General features: G+C 47.0%; 1 protein-coding gene across 3 annotated transcripts in view; it reads left to right on the top strand.

Annotated features, from left to right (window-relative positions):
- The window catches only part of Fgd1 (FYVE, RhoGEF and PH domain containing 1), a 43,549-nt gene that overhangs the window by 9,612 nt on the left and 9,801 nt on the right, over positions 1-24,136 (top strand). For 2 of the 3 annotated variants that reach the window (XM_075958668.1, XM_075958667.1), the window contains exons 2-8: positions 12,070-12,243; positions 12,769-12,946; positions 13,073-13,517; positions 14,961-15,050; positions 15,732-15,880; positions 18,313-18,469; positions 18,557-18,695. In XM_075958668.1, the coding sequence (XP_075814783.1) occupies positions 12,795-12,946; positions 13,073-13,517; positions 14,961-15,050; positions 15,732-15,880; positions 18,313-18,469; positions 18,557-18,695 (1,132 nt within the window). In that variant the 5' untranslated portion in view covers positions 12,070-12,243; positions 12,769-12,794. Of the gene's footprint in view, positions 1-9,017; positions 9,091-12,069; positions 12,244-12,768; positions 12,947-13,072; positions 13,518-14,960; positions 15,051-15,731; positions 15,881-18,312; positions 18,470-18,556; positions 18,696-24,136 lie in introns of those variants that run through there. The other variant, XM_075958669.1, reaches the window with a different exon arrangement.

Genomic DNA, 24,136 nt, shown 5'->3' with positions numbered 1-24,136 from the left:
TTTTTTTTTTTAATTGAGGTTTGTTTGTTTTTGGAGACACTGTTTCATGTAGTGCAGGCCAGCCTTAAACTTACTATGTAGTTGGGCTGGCCTTGGTCCTTCTGCCTCTTGTCTCCCAAGTTCTAGGATGACTTCCATGTACCACCATGTACCACTTTTAGCTTTCTCTAAAAGTCCCTCTCCTCTCATAATTCCTCTGGGTATGCAGTTTTCAGATTTAACCAGACTTCTAGTGGCTGGGAGGGTAGATGCATTGGTTTTGGGGGGACAAACTGGGGTCAAGACAGGGGTCAGAGGGATCAGCCATCCACTGGCTTTGTCCTCATTGGGAGGGTAATTCTAGCCAGCGTGGCAGCCCTAGCACTGCACTGGGTAATTACTGTCCCCAGTGCTCCCAGCTGCAGCTCCACTCCCTTCCCTTCCTGTCCTCTGAAGTCCCCAGCTCCTCCCAGGGGTGGAGCTACCACCCTCTGTCCCTTTCTGGCCTCTGGTCCAGAGAAGACCAGAGGAGGTGGCCAGGCCCTTCATAGCAATCAAGCAGATAGAAAAGAAGGGACGGGCCACTTGTACTCGTCAGTGGCAGGGGTCTCTCTCTCTCTCTCTCTCTCTCTCTCTCTCTCTCTCGTGTCTATGTCTGTCTGCCTGTGTGCCTGTCCTCTTGGCAGTCTTAGTCTCCATGGGTCGTTTTGTGTCTACTCTTCTTTGTGGATGCTTGTGTGTAAGTTTGTTTGTGCGTCTGTATATAAGCATGTGTGTCTTGGCATCACTGTGTGTTGTATGCTGTAGATTAGGTCATTTGGCTCAGTTTTAGCCCTGGAAGTTTCTAGCCGCTTCTCTGTATGGGTCTGCCTGTTTCATCTATTTCTGCGTCTGTCACTCTGCCCTCCTAAGTCAGTGTTCTAAGAGTGGTGGCTGGGGTAGCATCTTTTGGCACTTCATACCAGTTCTTCCTATTCTAGAACCTTCTTGCAAACCCAGCCCACTCTGACCTTTAATCACATGCTTCATCCACGCACCTTTCCAGGTATTTGCACTTTTGCCTACTTTTCTTCCATTGCTGGTACGACTATCCGGAGTCCATCTATGTGTGGAAGAAATACACATCCTATTGGGGACAGCTCAACTTAAAAGCACCTCCTTTACAAAGTTGTTTTCTTCCTCCTTCCAAGAATGATTTCTTCCCCAGCTCAGCAACTTTACCCAAAACCTGCCCTGTGACTACACGCAGACAGACTCAGAGTCAATTGCAGCTCAGTTATTCTAGCCATGTAGGCTCAAGTCAGTTACTTCGCTGCTTTATGCCTCCCTTTCGTTTACTTTCTTCCTTCCCTCTGTCCCTCCTTCCTTTCTCCCTTCCTTTTCCTTTTCTGTTATTTTTTTAAATTGTGACGTGTTCTCACTGTGTAGCCTTGACTGGGCTGGTACTCATTATATAGAGCAGGCTGGCCTTCAACTCACAGCCACCTGCCTCTGCCTCTCTGAGTGTTGGGATTAAAGGCGTGTGTCATCACCACACCTGGCTGTACCTGTTTCATTATGTACAAAATGGAATTAATAGCTCATGGAGTTATTAGGAGCATGCCACAGGAAAGTGTCAACCCAAAATGCCTGACCTAGAATAAATGTTCAATAAGCAGTTGGATTTCCATACCTCGTGTCATCTATTAAAAAGTAACAGCTTAGTGTGGGGGGAGTGGCTCCATTGGTTGTGTGTTTCCTTAGTGTACTTGACTAGCATACCCAAAGCCCTGTGTTGGGTCTCCCCAGCACCGTGTAAACCACACGCGCTGGTCATATCCGTAATCCCAGCACTCTGGAGGTCGACTCACTAGGATTCTCAGACCAGTCTGGAGCTACATAGTGAGTTCTAGGCTAGCCTAGGCTACAAATTGGGACCTTGCCAGAACAGGAGGAGGAGGAGGAAGAGGAGGAAGAGGCTGAGAAGGCCGAGGAAGAAGAGACCCATGCTGCAAGGTCAGACATATACTCTGTTGATGGAGACAGAAAGATCATAAATTTAAGGTGATTCCAGACTACATAAGGATTTTGAGGTCAGTCTAGGTTAGAGACCCTGTCTTTAAAAAAAATGACAGCTTATGTTCTAAAGAATTCTATATGAATAATTTCTATATGAAGAATTTCAGTTCTCAAAGGCAGATCTCAATTCAGTGACTGCCTGACAAATATATGAAATAGCTTCCTTGACATTCTACATCCCAGAAGAGGCTGGGCCCTTTCAAGGGATAGGAAAAGGGGCCTTCAGAGCTGCTGCCCGAGGGCCAGAGCATATCAATATAGGGTAAAGAGCAGGCCTGGCAAGGTGTTTTAGTAGGTAAAGACACCTGCCTTGAAAGCTTGTTGTGTAAACACTGCTGACCTGAGTTCAATCCCAAGGACCCATGTAACGGTGGAAAGAGAGAACTATTTCACAGAGTTGTCCTTTGATCCTTCTCTCTGATGATGATGATAGATTAACAAATTTTAAAAAGATAAACAGCAGAGTATAAGAGGCCTAAATAACTACTTAATAGGAGCACCCACAGTTGGCCCTTCACTCTTTTTGTTTTAATTGGCCTGCTCACTTCTTTTTTCCAAGACAGGGTTTCTCTGTGTAATGGCCCTGGCTGTTCTTGAACTTGTTCTGTAGACCAGGCTGACCTCAAACTCACAGAGATCCATCTGCCTCTGCCTCCCGAGTGCTGGGATTAAAGGTATGCACCACCACTGCCTAGCAAGCAGCCTGCTCACTCTTAAAATTAGGGATTCCACATAGAACTCTTGAAATATTGGAAGCTCTGAAATACTGGGCACTGTTCCTGTAAAAATGGAGGGACACATTTTGTCTGTAGCGTTGTGAGGCATGTAGTGGTTGGGTTACCTCGTTCCCACTGGTCCCTCTGAGTTTATGCTCTCTTACTCTGCAGAAGCCCCTCACTCCACACAAGGCTACCTACAGTACAGAAATCTCCTTCCCTTTATGAGAAAGAAGTCCCTGTGTTTGTGGACAGCTCTCTCCATTGTCAGTCTTTCACTTACTGACAGCTTTCTGGTTTTTTTGTTTGGTTTTTCGAGACAAGGTTTCTCTGTAGCTTTGGAGCCTGTCCTGGAACTAGCTCTTGTAGACCAGGCTGGCCTCAAACTCACAGAGATCCGCCTGCCTCTGCCTCCCAAGTGCTGGGATTAAAGGCGCCTGCCACCACTGCCCGGCTTCTATAATGGGCTTCTGTAGAACTCTCCTCACTTACAAAATATCCCTCTACTTTGAAGAAATCTCTTCTATTTTACCAAAATTCTTCCTTTTACAGAAGAACCTTAAAAACAATAACAAGGAGGTAGAAGCAGGAAGATCAGGAGTTCAAGTTTGTTCTCATTTAAGTTTGAGGCTAGCCTGGGGTACATGAGACCCTGTTTCAAAAATAAAAAAGTTGAAGGAGGGTGCTTGTATACAACTCTAAACCCAGTGTTTGCAAGCCTGAGGCAGAGGAATTATCCTGAGTTTGAGGTCAGCGGAGAGTACCCAATGAGTTCTAAACCAGCCTGGACTATATTAAAGAGACCCTGTCTCATAAAAACAAACCAAAAATAAAAAAAATCAAAGAGACCTTTTACAGAAACCTGTTTGGCAGGAGGGTGCAGCCCTTAGGAAGCTCATTGCTTGCCAGACAAACTCCCACTTTCTCAAAGTATCTTTGCACTATTGAAATCACCCCACTTTTTACAGGACCTTATAGTCAGGAGACAAGTAGACTAATGAGAAGGAACTGCTTGGGGTTCCTGTAGAGAACACATTTCACAGAGCCATGTGCTTGCATTTTTCCAAGTGAACATCTGCTAGACCAAGCAAGGTCTGGATGCGGTGTTACTTTGAAGGTGGCTCGAGACAGTGGAGCTGAGGCCCATTCATGGCGGGGGGGGGACTGGGAGGGGGAGTTGGGGGCAGCTGTGCCTTCAGCCTCTCCCTTCTCCCTCAAGCTGAGCCTCTCTTCCTTCTGCAGACCTGCTTTCCCTTTTGCTGTCCTTCTTTCTCCTCCACTCCCTCTGTTCTCTTTGCTGCCCAGCTCCAACCTCAGAAATTCCAGCTGTTCCACAGCAGCACCCCTTAGCTGGGAAAGACAAAATTTGGGGAGCTACTAAGAGGCGTTTGCATCATCCTTGAGGAGAACCAACTCCTGGACATGTCTGTTGCTCTCCCTAGTTCTCAGCAGTTTCTCACCAGGAACAGTGCACACGTATCGTCCCCAGTTCACATATGGGGAAATGAGTCCAGAGCTGTGGAGCTGTTTGTCCCAGGTTATCAGAGAGTTAACAGCAAGGCCCAGTCTGCAGCTCTAATAGTTGTCTTGAGAGTAAGCCAAGGCTACAGCTGGGAGAAGGGAGACAGGATGCTGCTGGCCAGGGAAGGAGGGAGAGCTGGCAGCTGAACTTTCCAGAAAGAGATGCGGGAGAAGCAGGGTCAGGTTCCAGTGAGAATGGCCCAGAGGAGGAGTCTTTGTCCTCGAATTCAGTTAGAAGCTGGAACTGCCATGCCATATAAACCCAGAAACATGTCCTGAGGGCACCTGCCAAACAGGCACATGCCTAAATCAAAACCAATATTTTGGTATTTTTTTCTGTTCTTTGCAGATTTTATACAATGTGTTTTGTTCATACTCCCCCCCTCTCCCCTGACTCCTCCCAGAGCCACCCCCCTTCCCTATTCACGCAGCTTTCTGTCCTTTTTGGTTAACCCCATCAAGTCCAATTTGTGCTGCCCATATATTCTTGGATATGTGGCCTTCCACTGGAGCATGGTTGATCAACCAGCGAGTGACTACACTCTAAAAGAAAACCGACTCTCCCTTTCCTGGTAGCTATCAGTTTGCCGGTAGCTATTCACCTGAGGTGGGACCTGGGACTTTGTGCCCACCTCCCCTCCGGTGCTGGGATTTTATCTGACTTCTGACTTGACCTTGTGCAGGTCTCGTGCAGACAGCAGAACTTTCCTTCTGTGCTTGGAAATAGTGTTTTCTTATCATTATTCACTACCTCTGGCTCTTTTGTTTCTGTTGTTTTGTTTTCGAGATAAGGTTTATCTGTGAAACAGCCGTGGCTTGTCCTGGAACTAGCTCCTTCGACCAGGCTGGCCTCGAACTCATAGAGATCCGCTTGCCTCTGCCTCCCTAGTGCTGGGATTAAAGGCATGCATCACCACCCAGCTCTTCTCTAGCTCTTAAAATATTTTTGCCCGCCCCCCCCCACATTACAATGTTCCTAAGCCTTGGGAGGAAGGGTTGTGATATGTACGTCACATTCATTGCCAGGCGGTGGTGGCGCACGCCTGTGAGTTCGAGGTCAGCCTGGTCTACAAGAGCTAGTTCCAGGACAGGTTCCAAAGCTTCAGAGAAACCCTGTCTCAAAAAAAAAAAAAAGAAAGAAAAAATATATATGTCACATCCATCTGTCTGTCTGTCCGTCCGTCCGTCCGTCCATCCATCCCATTCAGGGCTGAGCACTGCACATTCTCTTACTTTTTGCACCTTGACCAGTTGTGGATCTCTGTGTTAATCACCGCCTACTAAAAACAGAAATTCTGACAGGGTGGCCGTGGCTCACGCCTTTAATCCCAGCACTCGGGAGGCAGAGGGAGGTGAATCTCTGAGATCGAGGCCAGCCTGGTCTACAGAGTGAGTTCCAGGACTGCAACAATATCTCTGTCTCTGTCTCTGTCTCTCTCTTCTTGTGTGTATGCTTCTTTGATGAGGGTTGTTAGGTATAATAATCTGTGGGTATATCAACAAGGATTTAGGAATCAGTTCAATATCATGTGGAATTATTCCCTCCTATGCCCTGCCAACCTGCCTCTACCTCCCAACTTCTGGGATTAAAGGTGTGTGCCACCACTGCCCAGCCCCCTTTAACCCTTTATATCACTGAGTTCTGTCTCCCATTGAAAGCCCGCTGCATGGCCTCTTACTAATTTCCTGACCACCATCTCCAAATGAGATAAAACATATCTGAAGATTCAAAGCAAACACTCAGAAGTGAGAGAAAGCATTCAATGTTTGTCTTTGGTTCTGAGTTATCTCACTCAGAGTGTTTGTTTCTAGCTCCATTCATTTACCCGTGAATTAAACTTTCCTTAACAGCTGAATAATAGTCCATTGTGTAAATATACTACATTTTCTTTATTCACTCACCAGTTGATGGACACCCAGGCTTCTTCCATTTCCTGGATATCGTGACTACAGCAACAATGAGCATGGGTGAGCAGGTGCCTATCGTAGGCTATGGAATTCGTTGGGTCTGTGTCCGAGAGTGGTATAGCTGGACCATGTGGTCGATCTATTTCTAGGTTTTCGAGGAACCTCCATAGTGATTTCCATAGTGGCCTCACTAGTTTGCTCTCCCACCATCAGTGAATAAGTATATTCTCCTTTCCTCACATCCATGCCAGCAGATAAGGTTCCGGTTTCATTCTTCTACATGTCTCGATCCAGTTTGACTATTCTATCTTTTCTCCAGTGTTTATTGTTGGCCTCTTTGTCAAAAATTCAGGTACCTGTAGGAGTGTGGGTTTTTATGTGGGTTCTCAATGCCAGTACCATGCTGTTTTTATTACTATTCTTTTGTTGTATAACTTGAAGGGTAAGGGTCAGTATTGCTATTTCTTGGAGCTAGATCTCAGTGGTAAAGTTCTTTCCTAGTGTGTGCTGCACACACACACACATACACACACACACACACACACGTATGTATGTGCACCAAAAACAAAAACAAAAAAAAACAAAAATCATTGCCCTTATAGCCAGTTGAAGGCCTAGAGGTCGTAGAGGTAAAGAGAGTATCTACCCCACTTTCACAGCTGAGCTTGGGAGCGTGTGGGCAACTCCTAGGATGCTCATGGTATGCTTCCTGTTGTTGCTAAGGGATACGGGAGTATAGTAATGGCTGTACAATGCTTGTTGTGCAAGCATACTGCACACTGCACACATGGGGTGACTCTGGTTCTCTCTGAGTCTTAAATGACTGTACATGGTTGGCATATGGTATGGGGTGTTGTAAGATTTATGAGAACTTTATGTGTGTGAGACACAGTGGGGTCTCTGGTAGAACCAAAGGTGGAAGGAGCAGCGCTGGTCGAGAGCCTTAATGGGGATGTGGATGTGGGCATGAGTGTGTTAGCAAATGTTGTAAATTATCAACCATAAGAAAACTAGTCTGGAGAAAACCAGTCTGGATCTAGGTGGGTGGGACGGATGGGGAAGTAGGAAACACTGTGGTTTTTAGAAAGGAGGAAGTGGGCCCTACTCTAGTAGCTCCCCTGAGGGCAGGAATGAGATTTTCTCCGTCTGGGCAGAGTCTAGCAGCAGAATCTAGTAGCCATGAAACAGTTAGCTTACTCAAGCAAACTGAGGGATGCCAGAGAGTTCAGTAGGGCCATAAAGGGCCGCAGAGACCTAGTGAAGATGTTTATATTTTCCCATGGGTAGAAAGGAGTTATGAAAAGTTCTGCCACTAGGTTGTGTAAGAAGAGGCCACCAAGAAGAGCTAGCCCTGGGACGAAGGGAGCTGCTGAGGGAAAACCGGAGAAACTGAGAAGAAGTCTACAGAAGTAGGAGACAGGGATCTTGAATCTTTTTGCCCTCGGTGGTACCTTACCTTGGCCATACCCAGACTCCTCAACCGAAACCCTGCTGTCTTGAGGGCAGGGTTAGGGGTATCCCTTTCAGTAGCCACACTGCTTTTCTTAATACTTTTCTCATGTCTCCTAGGGCTTGGAGAGCAGGGTTAAGAAAAGAACCCAGGCCAGAAGCCATCTTCATGAAAGTCAGCTATTACCTTGTGTGGCCTTGGGCTAGTCACCACGTCTTTCTTTGTCTTCATCTCTGCACAAGAAATTAGGCAGAAGATCACTGCCTTCCTTACCTGGGACTCCAGGGTATCCTTAAGTCTAAATTTCATTCAGCTGTCTCTTCTATAGGCCTGCCCACGAGGAGGCACAGAGTGGAGAGGCAGCCACTGCAGCTCCCATGTGAGGGTTAGGCGAGTCATGAGAGAGAATGGCCAGGGCAGAGCCATGGAGAATTATAGGCCACCCCACTCTGAGAAGCTGCAGGGGAACAGAAGGACACAAGCCCCACAAGAGCCCTGCCGCCCAGCTGTTGACCTGGTGGGAAGGGCTTGCCCAGGGCAGCTTACCTGCTTTGAGGCCTTGAGATCTGGGAAGCAGCTGGAGAGTCCCTGGGACCCTGGCACCTGTGCACATCTACAGAGGCGGGTGGCAGTATAGTTGGGCTTCTCTTTGACTCCCAGCTCACAAATAACAACACTGAGACTTATTATTAATTATGAAAGCTAGGCCTTAGCTTAGGCTTGTCCCCAACTAGCTCTCAGAACTTAATTAGGCCATATTTTTTTTCTTAATATTTATTTATTTATTATGTATATAATATTCTGTCTGTATGCCTGAAGGCCAGATGAGGGCGCCAGATGTCTTTACAGATGGTTGTGAGCCACCATGTGGTTGCTGGGAATTGAACTCAGGACCTTTGGAAGAGCAGGCAATGCTCTTAACCACTGAGCCATCTCTCCAGCCCCCTAGGCCATATTTTTTAATTCTGCCATGTGGCTCTTTACTTTTCCACAGTATGGCACATCTGACTTCTTCAAGGGCTCACTGGTGCCTCCTGCTTGCCTAGATTGATCTCCCCTTCCTCTCTCTCCCCAAAAATCCTGCCTATTCTCTCCCTAGCTACTGGTCATTCCGTTCTTTATTAAACCAATCAGAAGGCACCTTTCATGCAGTGTGATCCAGTATCCCACACCATGGCAGTATGTTTGGCTTTGTTCAGTAGCTCTCTGGCCGTCATCATTTTTTTTCTCTGGCCATGTGTCTTTGCAACTGTGTCTACACCTGTGCCACCCTCTAGGTGATTCATCCTCCTTAGCCCTATGCCCAGAGAGAGGACAGGGCTGGGCCAAGCAAGATGTGCTGAGCTGGGCAGGATACGCCACTCTACTGGGCCAGAGGTTAGAAGAACACCCTTTCTGCTCAGGCTCGGCCCTGCCGGCTCAGGTGGGAAGGCACAGGAGGAAACCACCCAAATCCAGGTACAGGGTAGAAGGAACCCACTGGGACCAGGATCTAAAGCACATGTTCTCTCAGGCTGGGAAGGTTCCATGGCCCCCTGGCCGGTCTGTAGCCAGGATGAGGCCAGGAGCTCAGGGAAGCTGCTCTAGAACCCTTGGCTTCCCTCCAACAGTAAGAGACCTAAAATCCCCTGTTAACTGTCTGCCTGTGTGACCTTGTAAGGAAGGGTATGGGTGTCTCAGTGTGAAGACAGCATGTGACCCTTTGTTTAGAGCAGGAAGAGACAAGTGTCCTGTGTTTGTGACTATATTTGTGTATAACTCTGAGCTAGGACCCTCAGATACCGTGGACATGTTTGTTGTAAGAATGTGACCTAGTAAATTATGGAATGTATATCTGACTTGTGTCCATGTTTCTGGGTATGTAGTGGCTTATGACCTTAGGCTGTTTTGATGTTGTGTGTGCATATTTTTTCTGACCTGGTATAATAGATCTATGTGGTAACTATGATACTTGTAACTATGTTTGTAGGTATTCAAAGGCACGGTAATGATATATACGAAACTTCAAGATCCTGCAATGTAAATGGCACACCTTTGTAACTTGGTGAAACTGTGCTTGAGTAATATAAAGTGCTATATAAAGTTATATGATGGCATGTGGTTAAGCGATTTGTGAGGTGATAGGACTGCTATTGTGTCTTTGTTGTGTGCCTTTGTGACTGTGCTTGACCTTATCATTGACAATTCCATAGGGCTGTGTAATCATACATGGACTTGTAGCTGCTAGTCCATGTAATAGTGTGGGCCCAAGCTTTCAGGAGAGTGAAGACATGTGTTTTGGATGTTTTAAGTTTGTGTGACCTGGCAGTTGTGTAAAGCACTGTAAATTTCATGTGTTTTTGTGACTTAGTGGACTCACTCATGAGACTGACAAAGAGTAAAATCCTTGAGATGTGTGCTAGTTGTACCTCTTGTTTGGTTGGTTTCAGTTGGGTTTTCAGTATGTATCCCAGGCTGGCATTGAACTCACCATCCTTGTTCAGCTTCTTCATCTTCCCAAGTACTGGGCTTATTAGGCACGTGCTACTGTGCCTGGTGCTCCAGGAGCTCTTGCCTCGTGCTTACTCCCTGGTCCTTGCTCCTGATCACATGCATCTCTCCCTACACGGCGCTTTGCATGTCCCCCTTCACCGTAGAAACGATGGGCAGCTCTTCATTCTGGCATCTAAGGCTTTCCCACTCCTCTCTAGCCCTACCTATCATCTCTAACGCAACCTCACAGCCTCCTACCAGCCACAACCACACAAATCCTATACTCTTTTACTTGGGACATGTGACCTGTGGGATACAATCATTGTATCCCAAGCCTAAGTCTTTCTTTGTAAGTGTGATCATCATATTCTCCAGGGCCCCAAACAAACCCCATAAGCTTAGGGGTCCTATGCTAAGGAAGGAGAAAGTAAAAAAAATGATTCCCCTTTTTCTGAATATGCTACTTACTGCTTTTCTTTCTTACTTTTTTGTTTGTTTTTTCAAGACAGGGTTTCTCTGTGTAGTCCTAGCTGTCCTGGAACTCATTCTGTAGACCAGGCTGACCACGAACTCACAGAGATCCGCCTGCCTCTGCCTCCTGAGTGCTGGGACTAAAGGTGTGCACCACCATGCCCAGCTAGCTACTTGGCTGCTTTACAGCTGTTCTTGTACCTGCATCCTGGATACTGGGGGTGGGTTGGGTGAGGTGGATGTGGAAGTAGAGGAAAGTAAAACAAATTGGTTGGACTCTGAGATTTTAAGAAGCAAAATATTTGCTTATGACACGCATGTGCAATGGGTCTGGAACCCAGGCCTTGCAAATGCTAAACGAGTGGTCCATCACTGAGCTGACTCCCTAGTTCCCAGTTTTATCATTTTTTTTCGAGACAGGGTTTCTCTATGTAGCCCTACCTGTCCTGGAACTCCCTCTTGTAGACCAGGCTGGCCTCAAACTCACAGAGATCCTCCTGCCTCTGCCTCCTGGGTACTGGGATTAAAATTGTGTGCGGCCACCACCCGGCCTCAGTTTTATCATTTTAAAGACACTTGGCTCTACAAAATTTTAGACAAGAAAGTTCAGCTATTCTCAGGGCTTTCAGAAATGGGATGAAGATCAGGTGGTGGTGGTGCACACCTTTAATCCCAGCACTTGGGGGGCAAAGGTAGGCAGATCTCTGTGAGTTCAAGGCCAGCCTGGTCTATGAGAGCTAGTTACAGGATAGGCTCCAAAGCTACAGTGAAACCCCGTCTCGAAAAACAAAACAAAAGAAAAGAAATGGGATTAAGAAGACAGGAATGGTAGTTTATGCCTATAATTCTGGCACTTGGGAGACTGAAGCAAGATTGTCATGAGTTTGCATCCAGCCTGCATTACTACATAGTGAGACTATGTCTCAAAAACAAACAAAAATAATAAAATAATTGGCCGGGCGGTTGTGGTGCACGCCTTTAATCCCAGCACTTGGGAGGCAAAGGCAGGCAGATCTCTGTGAGTTCGAGGTCAGCCTGGTCTACAAGAGCTAGTTCCAGGACAGGCTCCAAAGCTACAGAGAAACCCTGTCTCAAAAACAAAACAAAACAAAACAACAAAAATAATAAAATAACTAACAGAATGAAGAATGGCTGAATAAACCAGAGCCATAGGCATGTACACAAACTTCAGGGTACTTACTTCTACTCTCAAACTGGTTAAATTCCTGAATTTGGTTTAAGTCCTTAATTATCTATCGACATCCATGGAGTCAATATGCTAATCCCAGTGAACTATTATTTCTTGATGAAATAGCAGTCTCCACCCTGTGCCTGGTTCTCTATCTAAGGCCTGGGAGAAGGGCTTCCTGGCAAAACTGGGCCAGTAAAGTGCTCAGTGGAGCCTAACCATAGATACCTGCTAAGATACGCTACTTCCTATTTTCCCTTGGGGTAAAACCAGTCACTTCACGACCAGTTTCTCCCTTTCTACAGGGCTGCACCAGGGAAACCGGATCCTGGTTAAAAGTTTGTCCCTTGACCCTGGCCAGAGTCTTGAGCCTCATCCAGAAGGCCCCCAACGGCTTCGTTCAGATCCAGGCCCTCCCACTGAAACCCCTGGCCCACGTCCTTCACCATTGAAGCGGGCACCAGGCCCAAAGCCACAGGGTAAGTGCTTCCATTAAGAGGAGAGAAATGCACCAGAGAGGTGTACAAAAGGAAAGGAGAAAATAACAGATGGCAGAATAGGGAAGTGCTCTTATCTCGAGGGGCAGCAAGTGACACCTATCTAATGAGCAGAAAGGTGTTGCCTGTGGCTGACACACCCTACTGGGATTTCACCTTGTCCAGCTCTGTGCCTACTTCAAGCAAAAGGGGGGGGTGGCAGCAGTTGCCTGTACTCCCAGCACTTAGGAGGTTGAGACACGATCATTGCAGTCAGGGCTGTTATTAGTGCCATTAGTACCAGGTAAGCAATGCTGTATAGTAAGAGTGTCTCAAAAGATCAGCTAAACAAATCAAAATTGGAAGAGGATATAGCTCAATGGAAAAGTGTTCACCTGGCATGCACAGGGCCATGGGTTTGATCTCTAGCACAGAACAGAAGATTCTGCAGTTTATGAAATTAGGTATAGCTTGGCTATGCTAACCAGCCTGTGATCTCTCTCCTTTCTTCCCCATCCACCACTCCAGTCCCCCCAAAGCCCAGCTACTTGCAGATGCCCCGGATGCTTCCTCCACCTGAGCCCATTCCTCCGCCACCTTCACGCCCTCTGCCTGCAGACCCTAGAGTAGCCAAGGGTCTGGCCCCAAGAACTGAGGCCAGCAGCGGTTCTGCAGCAGTGTCCTCATTGATTGAGAAGTTTGAAAGGTGAGTCCGATCCCTAGAGGACCCTGTGAGCAAAGGGTGGATCTGGGACAGGAAGGGATAGTTGTAGGAGAGGCCTCTTGGTCAAGCTCATACCCTGCCTCCATGTGTGTCCATCACCCACCTCAGAGAGCCTGTGATTGTCGCCTCGGATAGGCCAGCCCCTGGCCCCTGCCCAGTTCCCCCAGAGCCAGCCATGTTGCCACAGCCACCCCCACAGCCAACAGTGTCCCAGCTCCCTGAGGGTGAGGCTTCTCGCTGCCTGTTCCTGCTGGCTCCTGGGCCCCGGGATGGTGAGAAGGTGCCTAACCGGGACAGCGGAATTGACAGCATCAGCTCGCCATCCAACAGCGAAGAGACCTGCTTCGTCAGTGATGACGGGCCCTCCAGCCACAGCCTCTGTCCTGGGCCCCCTGCCCTGGCTAGTATGCCAGTTGCTTTGGCCGACCCCCACCGGCCTGGCTCCCAGGAAGTTGACAGTGACCTAGAAGAGGAAGACGAAGAGGAAGAAGAGGAGGAAGAGAAGGAAAGAGAAATTCCAGTGCCCCCATTGGAGAGACAGGAGTCTGTGGAGGTACTGACCTAATGTTATTCAAGAGGGAGGACTATGCAGAGAAAGCAAGAGCCTGGCATCTGTGCTTAATTCTTCCCCCAGCCTGGTATTTCTCAAAACAGGGCATTGCTTCCATTTAGTCTACTTGGCACTGCTGGTTTCCCAGTGTGGAAGACCAGTAGCAAAACCCTGCTCCTCTTCCAAATGACTGTGACCACCAAAATGGCCATGCCTCGTTCTAAATGCTCGTTAGGAAGGTGGTTTCACTTTCATCAGAGAACCACTAATGGACCTCAGGTTTTTTCATGACCCATAGCTATGTGACACTGGGGGTGTCTCTTCTTTCCTTTCCACTCTTCACTACAAGCCTCAATTTCCTTGTTTGTATGACAGAAACTCTCTCATACCAGAGAGACTCCTTAGCAACTGGAGGAGGGGCACAGAGCCAGAGCCTAGTGGGGCCTTGAGCACTTGGTAGTTAGGAACCCTTTCCACGCCCTGTCTCCTTAATGCTGCTTCAGAAGGTGTCCTTGCACGCAAGGAAGGCCTCAGCCAGAATACCTGCTTTGCCAGAACCAAGCTCAAGTATGGAGCCAGGGAGTGCTGATATGAAACGATGCTCAGCAAGTGTGTAGCCTGCAAACAAGAAAGTGAGCCGACAGGCATAATCTTAGCCATTTTTGTATTTCTGTGCCTTTTTCACAGCCCACATACTCAGCAAGCCTTTGCTGACAGCGAACTCAATGAGCGAATAAATAGCTGATATTTAGAGACTGGAATCTGCAGTCTGTTCTGTTTTTATTTTTGGAAATTTTTAGGATTGGGAGTGTGGCTTAGTGTAGAGCATTTGCCTAGCGTTCATGAGGCCTCAGGTTTAATCCCTAATATTGTAATAATTAATTAAAATAAATGAAATTGTCTCCATTACAAATGGACATAGGCTCTGTTATTATCTGTCCTTGTAATGGGACTCCTAAATCAGAAGTAATCAGACAACTTAGGCATGCAAGTGAATGGTAGACTGGGATTTGAATCCAGGAAGTTGGACTTTCTAGTTCTCTGTTTAACCACCAAACTATGCTCAGTGAGTAGAGAAAGCAGATGAATGAGTATGTGCGGGACTTCATGTCTTCAGAATTGAGTGACTAGGAGTCAGGGATGAAGCCACAGGAAGCTTTATGAATCAGTTTGGGGTTATCTCAGGGTGTGGTGCTAAGGTTAGAGCATCATGTGTACTCTGTAAGGGGAGCCAGGCATAATGGCATTGCCTATAGTCCAATTACTGAGGAACTGACGTGGGAGGGTCACTTCAGTTCAAGAGTTTGAGGGCACCCTGAGGTACATAGCAATAACCTAAGTGAGTGAGATAAGTGGGGGTAGGGAAGGAAGGAGGGAAGAAAAATGGATAGAAGGAGCCAGGGTTAGGGCAAAGATGATGTTTCAAGGGTCACTTCTCCTTTTCAGCTGACTGTGCAGCAGAAGGTCTTCCATATTGCCAATGAGCTTCTACAAACCGAGAAGGCCTATGTTTCCAGGCTCCATCTCCTGGACCAGGTGAATGATCCCTCTGGGGTTCCAGGGCCCCAGGATGTGGTAGGTGGTAGCTTCCACTGAGGAAATGGTAGGGCATGAATTTAATTCACCATAAGGATCAGATCCAGAAGTGGCAAGGTCTCTGGCTGACCTTGAAGCTGATTTTGATTCTGTTCACAAGTTTAATCTTCACTCCTAACTCTTAATGGATGTGTACCAGTCCTGTAATTGTGACTCTGACCCTGCTTACTCTTGCCCGCATCTTGAATTTACCCCCTCCCCATGGACCTCATTTTAACTCTTGACTCTCTTCTTGACCCCGCATCCACTAGAATCCCTGAGGGTACGGGTCTTTTTTTCCCCACAGTTATGTCCTAGCCTCCAGGACAGTGCTTTACACACTAGACACCATAAATATTTGTTAAAATAGAGGGATCTATTTTCACCTCTCTCTCTCTGAACCTGGATTGGCTTCTGACCTTCCTCCAGGTCCTAACCTGGCATCGTTTCAGTCCCTAACTCCAGGTCCTAATCTTGGTGACCTGCACTCCTCTCCATTCCCATTCTTCTCCATCTCAAGACCAGTACTGATCTCAGAAATGCACAAAGCTGCCCATAAATCCTGCCCTTACCTGCAAGCTTCCCTTTGCCCAGCTGAGCTCTAGTTTCAGGTGGGCTGAGCACGGCTGCCATTCTCCACAGGTGTTTTGTGCCCGGCTGCTGGAAGAGGCTCGGAATCGCAGTTCCTTTCCTGCTGATGTTGTCCATGGCATCTTCTCTAACATCTGCTCCATCTATTGCTTCCACCAGCAGTTCCTGCTGCCTGAGCTAGAGAAGCGTATGGAGGAATGGTGAGGGCTCCAGAGCCAGTCTGCTTATTCTGGCATCAACTTGCATGCTAAGCCCAGATGTATACATAGGATTTCATTCCTGGGCTGGGATGTAGCTCAGTGGCAGAATTCTTGCCTAGACTATGCAAGGCCCTGAATTCCATCCCCGACATCATGAAAAGTTTTTTTGGTGCGGGGATGTTTTTATATAGAGTTTCTCAGTGTGTAGGCCTGAATGTCCTGGAACAGGTAGAATTTGAACCTAGTCATTTTTTCTTTTATTTGTTTGTTTTTTCAAGACAGGGTTTCTCTGTGTAGCCCTGGCTGTCCTGGAACTCACTCTGTAGATCAGGCTGGCCTTGAATTCACAGAGATCTTCCTGCTTCTGCCTCCCAAGTGCTGGCATTAAAGGACTGTGCTACCCCCACCCTGGGAAAATAAGTTCATTCTTACCTACCTTCTTTTCTGTGCAAGAGGCCCAGCCTCTGCCTTCTAGGCCCTCACAATCTAATGTGGAACATAGGTCAGGACCTAGAATGCTACAACAGAATAGCAGGGCCCTTAAGAGTATGATATGGCTCAATTGGTAGAAGTACTTGCTGCTGGCAACCTGAGCTCAATCCCTGGAACCCATGTAAAGATGGAAAGAAAGAAATGACTCCATCAAGTTGTCCTTTGACACCCACACATGCTGTGTGTGCCTACATTTTTTTTTCTCTCTCTCTCACATACACACACACTCATCATCATCATCATGAAATTTAAGACAAAAATGAGTGTTGAGATTTAGTTGTTATGGTGTTGTATGCCTATAATTCTAGCACTAGGGAGTCTTTGTCAGATCTGTGAATTTGAGGCCAACCTAGACTACATAGTGAGACTCCATCTTAAAAAAAAAGTGAGTTTAAGAGCTATAATGAACCATGCATGGTGGCGTAAGCTTTTAGTACCAGTACTTGAGAGATAGAGGCAGGGGGATCAAAGTTCAAAGCCAGCCTGGTCTACAGAGTGAGTTCCAGGACAGCCAGGGCTACACAGAGAAACCCTGTCTTGAAAAAAACAAACAAATAAAAGAAAAAATGACTAGGTTCAAATTCTGCCTCTATTACTTGCTAAATTTAAGCAAGTTTCTTAAGTTGTTATACCTTGATTTCCTCATCTTTATTCATATATGTATTTTTATTTGTTTTTTTTGTAGTGTTAAGGATTAAACTGAAGGCCTTACACAGGCTAGGCAAGTGCTTCACCACTGAGCTGTACTCAAATTCACCTCGTCTTTAAAATGGGGACAATAATAATGGCCTACCTTGTAGGATTATTTTTTTTTTGGTTTTTTGAGACAGGGTTTCTCTGTGGCTTTGGAGCCTATCCTGGAACTAGCTCTGTAGACCAGGCTGGTCTCAAACTCCCAGAGATCCGCCTGCCTCTGCCTCCAGAGTGCTGGGATTAAAGGCGTGCGCCACCATCGCCCGGCCTTGTAGGATTATTTTTAAGAATTAAATGTCTTAATAATACATGTTGAGAGATTAAAAAAATACTGGCATGTAAGTGTTTAAATATTATGAGCTGTTGTTCTTTTGTTCTGTTTTGAGACAGGGTTTCACTAAGTAGATCAGGCTGGCATAGATCTCACAAAGATCCACCTGCCTTTGTCTCCCAAGTGCTAGGATTAAAGATGTGGGTACCATGTCTGGCCTGAGCTGCTGTTCTTATCAGTGCCATGGTAAAGGTGAGAATGGGAGACGGGGGATGCAGACACATGGATGGACCCTAGCCTAGGAGTAAAGTTGAGGAGAAGTGAATGTCCAAGGGAGAAGAGCAGGGTTTAGGGACTGACTGGCCTTCGGGTTCTCCTCTTCCAATCTAGACTAAAGTGTCTGCACCACCTGTTTGAATGGTCTTCCCAGCAACAAGCAGACCATGCCACCGTCTGCTTAAGATAGTTTCCACGTTCCCTCCACTCACAGGATAAAGTATGCCTCTCTTACAAAACTGTGACTGCAGAGGGCTAGCATAAAGCCTAATTCCCACACATCCCTTACCATCCATCCTGTGACCTGAAATCTGCTTTGTCTGCCGCATCACACTGTGGCCAAGAAGAGTTCAACAAGACCTGGTTACTGTCCCTACCCTATAAGACAGTAAAGTTCTCAGGGTTTGACTGGGTATGGCTCAGCACCATGTCCCTGACACTACCCAGCTCAAGACTGGGCACAAATCAATGATCAGTGGCCTTACAGTATGGCAAGAGTAAGTGTTCCAGGGTGGTATAGTTTCTGGTGCTTAGGCAGGACAGTTAGGCTAAGGATCAAACTGAGACTCTCAGCCTCACTGGCCTGTAATATAAGCAGCATTTCCAGAGAAGTAAGCCAGTTGAAAAATGGCTTTCTTCCTGAGGCTGGAGACTTGTGGGAGGATCAGCAGGACCATGTCAGCCCCTGCTTCTACTCTAGGGACCGCTACCCACGCATTGGTGACATCCTGCAGAAGTTGGCACCCTTTCTCAAGATGTATGGCGAGTATGTGAAGAACTTTGACCGGGCTGTAGAGCTGGTCAACACATGGACAGAGCGCTCCACACAGTTTAAAGTCATCATCCATGAAGTGCAGGTAAGAGTTGAAGCTACAGGAGGAAAGGTCCACAGGGACCTGGGGGAGGCCTTTAGCCAGCCCTGAGCTTTCGTGCTTCTGTCACAGAAGGAGGAAGCCTGCGGCAACCTGACCTTGCAGCACCACATGCTGGAGCCTGTGCAGCGCATCCCCCGCTATGAGCTTCTTCTCAAGGACTATCTGTTGAAGCTGCCCCATGGCTCCCCGGACAGCAAGGATGCCCAGAGTGAGTGTGTGGCCTAAGCCTTCCCCGCTTCCCCACACTGGCAGCTGGCCAGACATCTGAGGCTGGACTCCAGGTTTCATTCACAGGCTTGGACTTCTAAGGTTGTATAATTCAATCCTAGAATAGAATCTCTAAACTGAAGGGCCTACATTGAGGCTCTGTGGGGAGATTTCAACCTCCAAGAACCTACAAGTTCATTACCCTGCCTTGTTTACCTAGAAAAACTCCAGTTAGGAGCTTCTGACTAAAACTATATAGTCTTAAGGTGCATGTCCAGTACGATCCTTCGGGAGGCCATGCATTTCTGAGACTAAACTCAAGATTCATCTCCGAATGAAGTTGTATTGGAATAATGAAAGAGCCTAGCCCGACTCCTTCAAGCCAAGCCCGTTTAAATTCTCCGTGAGTCAGCTCCCCAGTCAAAGCCCCATCGAGTCAGACTTCTATTGTTCCATCCTCCAGAGTTAGCACTCCACTGCAGGCCCACTGGCCATTCCCAAGAATGAACCTCCCTAAGGAATTTCAAGGCTGACCAGAAGCCCAATAATTGTCTTTCTAGTCTGATTGTTCCAGACTTCGCGTCCCCGGATTTTATGCCTCTCAGGTTTGGATCTATAGGTTGAGATACCGCCTCTTCCTCAGACTCAGTCTTCATTCACTGAACCACTAGGAAGGTGTTTGGTTTAGATTCCTTTCACCCCATCTGTATAGGGCCAGACCCCCACAGAGAGCTCTTGAGTCTAGCCCACTTTTTCTTTCTTAAACTCAAATTTTCATTTATACACCATTAACATGACAGCTAAGTGTTTGTGCACTGTTCTAGGCACTGGAAATGGGAAGCTGAGCCAAAGAGATGAGGTCCTTGATTTAGGGAGTGTATATTCTAGTTGGACAGATGGCAATAAACAAAATTGACAAGTACGCAGGAATATATTTGCCAGGCGCTGAGTGTGACTTGGGGAAGAGAGTGATGTAAGAGCAGCTGGGCAGTCTACTTTAAATGGGTGACTTCTGTGCAGGGAAGATGCTTGAACCCAAACCTGAATAACAAGAAAGTTGCCACAGGCCAAAGGGAGGGGAATGTTCCAGGCAGCTGCAGTAGCAAATGTAGAGTTCCCAAAGCAGGGGGAGATGGGCAAGCTGGTAGAGGTAGGTGTATCTCTGTGACAACAAGAGGGCCAGTGTGACCTGAGCATGACAAGGGAGGGCAGAATAATAGTTATAGAGAGGTTGGTGTCACAAAGCTTTGGAGGCTGAGATGAGGTGGCTGGTTTCTTCTGAGTGTAGTGGCTAGTCATGAGCAGGTCATGGTTAGGATTAACTGAAGAGTAAAAGGAGCCAGGAAATCTATAAAAAGAGCTTAGATGAAGATAGTAGCAGCAGAAGTAATGAGAAGTGGCTCCATTCGGGATATATTCTATTTGGAAGAGGCACTAAAAAGTCTAGGATACCATGGATATGGAAATTGGCAGAGTTGAGAGTGATGGTCCTTGGTGCTAGAGAGATAGCTTTGTGGTTAAGAGCATATACCGCCTTATATACCCAAGATCAATTTCTAGCGCCCACACCCAGGAAGCTCACAAGCACTGGTAACTCTAGCTCCAGGGGGATGAGATGCCCTCTTCTGGGCTCCATGGGCACTTACATATACACATGCACACAAAATTAAAAAATAAATCATAAAAAAGAGTTTGATAGTTCTTGCTGGGTGTGTTGATCTAGCTGGGAAGCAGAGGCAGGAGGATTGTGAGTTTGAGGCCAACTTAGGCTGCATCATGAGAGCTGTCTGAATGATAGTTCTTAAGATACATTGTTTTTTTTTGTTTGTCTTTTTGTTTGTTTTTTTCGACACAGGGTTTCTCTGTGGCTTTGGAGCCTGTCCTGGAACTACCTTTGTAGACCAGGCTGGTCTCGAACTCACAGAGATCCACCTGCCTCTGCCTCCCGAGTGCTGGGATTAAAGGCATGCGCCACCATCGCCCGGCAAGATACATTGTTTGGTGAGCTGCCAAGTTAGTCAGATGAGTCTAGAAGTCCATGGAGGGATTTGAATGCTATTGGTCCATAGTTAGTATTCAAAGCCATGGTGCAAGTGGGACTTGCCAAAGGGAATGGAATATAAATTGAAGGGAAAATGGGAGGCCAAGCTTCAAAGCTCAGGGAGGTGGGATCAACACAGGAGATGAAGAAGCAGCCTGAAAGGGAGCAAGAAAACAGAAAATAGGCATTTCACAGGGATCAGGAGACAACAGTTGTGTTCTGTGCTATGTACACTTCCCAGACAGACCCTTTACCCAACCAGATGAGGGTACTTTGCTACCCAGCCTGGACCTCTGAATAGAAAGCTTGGTAACTAAGCTCTGCAAACAGATAGCTGCCTACTAAATACCATACTCTTCTCTCAAGAGCAACACTGAGGTGCCATAGTAAGCCATAAAACCTAAACCTCAGGGCTGGCGAGATGGCTTAGCAGTTAAGAGCATTGACTCCTCTTCCAGAGGATCTGGGTTCAATTCCCAGCACCTACATGGCAGCTAAAAACTGTCTGTAACTCCAAGATCTAACACTCACACATAGACATATGTGCAAGCAAAACATGAATGCACATAAAATAAAAATAAAGTTTATTTATTTTTATTTTAAAAATCCCCTAAACCTCAAGAAAGTGCTTTCCAGCTGGGCAGTGGTGGCACATACATTTAATCCTGATACTTGGGAGGTATAGACAGGTGTGAGTTTGCTTGGTCCACAAAGCAAGTTACAGGACAACCAGAGCAGTTACACAGAGAAACCCTGTTTTTTCATCTGAAAAACAAAACAAACAAACAACAAAAAAATGTGCCTTCTAGGCCAGGTACCACGGTGGCACATGTCTGTAATCTTAGCTACTCTGGAAGGCAAGGCAGGAGGATTGACTACCTGGGCTGCAAGGTAAATCCAAAGCCAACCTGGGGAGCTTAGTAAGGAAAAAAGTAGGGGTAAGCCTGTAACTTGGCAGTGGAACATTTGCCTAGCATGTGAGGCCCCAAGTTAAATCTCTAATACTTCAAACAAAAAACCCTAAACCCAGCTGGACGTGGTGGCACATGCCAGTACTTGGGAGGCAGAGGTAGGCAGATTTTCTCACAATAGGAATGCTAAGGTTGCCTACCTCCATAGAATTGCTAAATGAGATCATCGAGTTAAAACTTTGAGCACAGTCCGTGGCACAGGGCAGAGACTCAATAAACATTAGCGATTTTTGATGGTTAATGTCATCTGTACCGCATTAGCCACCAGGTTGAGTGTATTGACTTCATTTCCCTGTTTTGTGCAGCCTCAACCTTATCTGAGTCTCTAGAACAAATCTCAGTGTTCCCTATATTAGCTGCAAATGTGAGCCTCCCCCCTCCCACGACACACACAGAAACAAGCTTCGTAGGTTGGTTTTCGGAGCTGCTTTGAGTGAGGGCCTCTGACTGAGAGCCAGGTAAGATTTGTCCTCCCCAGCCCAAGATCCTATGCTGAACTCCCTTATATTTTATGTGTCAAAGTAAAACCCATAAGCTGAGCTCCACTGAATCATCTTTCTGGTTCTGCTGATTGACTCACCTACTTTTAAATCCCAGACTAAACTCCAGAGCCTGGACTCAGTTCCCAAACTGCCTGCTTGGGACTGCTGCCCTGGGCTACCTACTTACACTAATCCCAAGGCTGAACTCTACACTGTGAGACCCCAGACTGCCAAGCCCAGCCTGGGCCCCACTAAAGCTTCTAACTTTAGACTAACACCCCCATATTAAACTCCCAGACAGCGGCAGACACATGGGACTCCCAGTAAGGCTGATCTGTTTCCTGTATGGTATATCACTAGACATGTCCTGACAGCGAACACGGTCTCCAGTATGAGCCCAGCCACTTCTCGTCCTTTTGGGTTCCACTAGGGTGTGAAAGGTGCAGCATATATAGGAGAAAAGCAGCTTTGGTGGCAACTGCCCTCCCAGTTAGACAACCACCTCTCTGAGTCTCAGTTCTGTCCTCGGCTAAATGGGGCATAGTAACACCTGTCTTCTGAGGCTCTCTGTCTTGGAGGAACTAATTTATACTAAACACCTGTTTGGAATCCCTGAGGAAGGTAGTGGAAACTCCCGGCCCTGTCCTCGGAAGCGTCTTGTGTACTGAGGGACCAGATGCGGTGAGCGATGAGCACGGTATGCTAGTGAGACAGAAGGAGCCGACAGTGTCCTAACTCATCCTTGGAACTTAGGGAAGGCTGCTAGACGTGGTGAGCTGAATCCAGAAGACTGGCTGTTGGCCAGATAAAGCAAGATAGGACATGTTGAGGGAGGTGCATATTTAGGGAGGAAGCCACGGCGGTCAATAGAAGCAGCCGCCAAGGGCTTTGAAGGCTAGACAGAATCACTGGGTCTTCTCAGTGCTGGCACAGAGTGAAGCATCGACATATTTAAGCAGAGAGGAAACCGTAAACTGTGTGCTAAAAAGCTCCTTCTGGCTGCCAGGGTTGAAGAAGAGTTGGAGAAAGGCCCAGCACCTGAAAGGCATATGGAGACCTGAACTGGAGCACTGGCCACAGATCTGCTTGAGTACCAGAATGTGCTCATCTTAGGAAACAGGGCTTGGTTTGCCATCCATGTGGACATGTGCTTCTCCAGTCCAGGCATAAATTTCTGAGTAGGAAATCCACTATGTAGAGTGGGGACCATGAAGCTGCAGCCAGACCGTAAGCTGAGGCAGGATTCGTTTAACTTGTGGAGGCTTATGGAGATTCATCTTATTTTTTTCATGATAGCACCTGGTCACAATAGGAAATTTGGAAATTACCAAAAAAAAAAAAAAAGACAAGAGATGGCCAAGAAGCTAGCTCTGACCCGAGCCCCATGATGACTGTTTAGGCATACATTCTTTTTAGATGTATTTGCAAGAATTAGATCATTTTCTAATATTCAAGTTTGTAGTCTTAAAGCACTCTGAAGATTTCCCTTATTAAAAACTACACAAGTATCATCAGCAAAGACTGGTGCTCTAGTGTATGAGAGTGCTGTAAGTCATGGAACTGGGCGCCTATGCTTGGACATTTTTGTTTTAGGTTTGGTGTTGTTAAAAAACCACTGCAGTGAGAGTGTATTTGAGCATACAACATATGTCTTCTCTCTCTCTCTCTCTGTGTGTGTGTGTGTGTGTGTGTGTGTGTGAGAGAGAGGGGGGGGGGAGAGGGAGAGAGGGAGAGAGGGGGGGGAGGGAAAGGGAGAGAGGGAGAGAGGGAGAGAGGGAGAGAGAGAGAGAGAGAGAGAGAGAGAGAGAGAGAGAGAGAGAGAGAGAGGGTCTTATGTATTGTAGGCAGACCTCACACTCGCTGTGTACCTAAGGATGACCTTAATTTCTGATCCTACTGCCTCTGCCTCTTGGGCGCTAGGACGACAGGCAGGTACCAGCACACCCAG

This window comes from Microtus pennsylvanicus, chromosome X (assembly GCF_037038515.1).
Source record: "Microtus pennsylvanicus isolate mMicPen1 chromosome X, mMicPen1.hap1, whole genome shotgun sequence".
In the NCBI taxonomy this organism is placed as follows: Eukaryota; Metazoa; Chordata; class Mammalia; order Rodentia; family Cricetidae; genus Microtus; species Microtus pennsylvanicus.
Note: the sequence above shows the minus strand (reverse complement) of the source record. Positions and strands in the feature narration are given on the sequence as shown.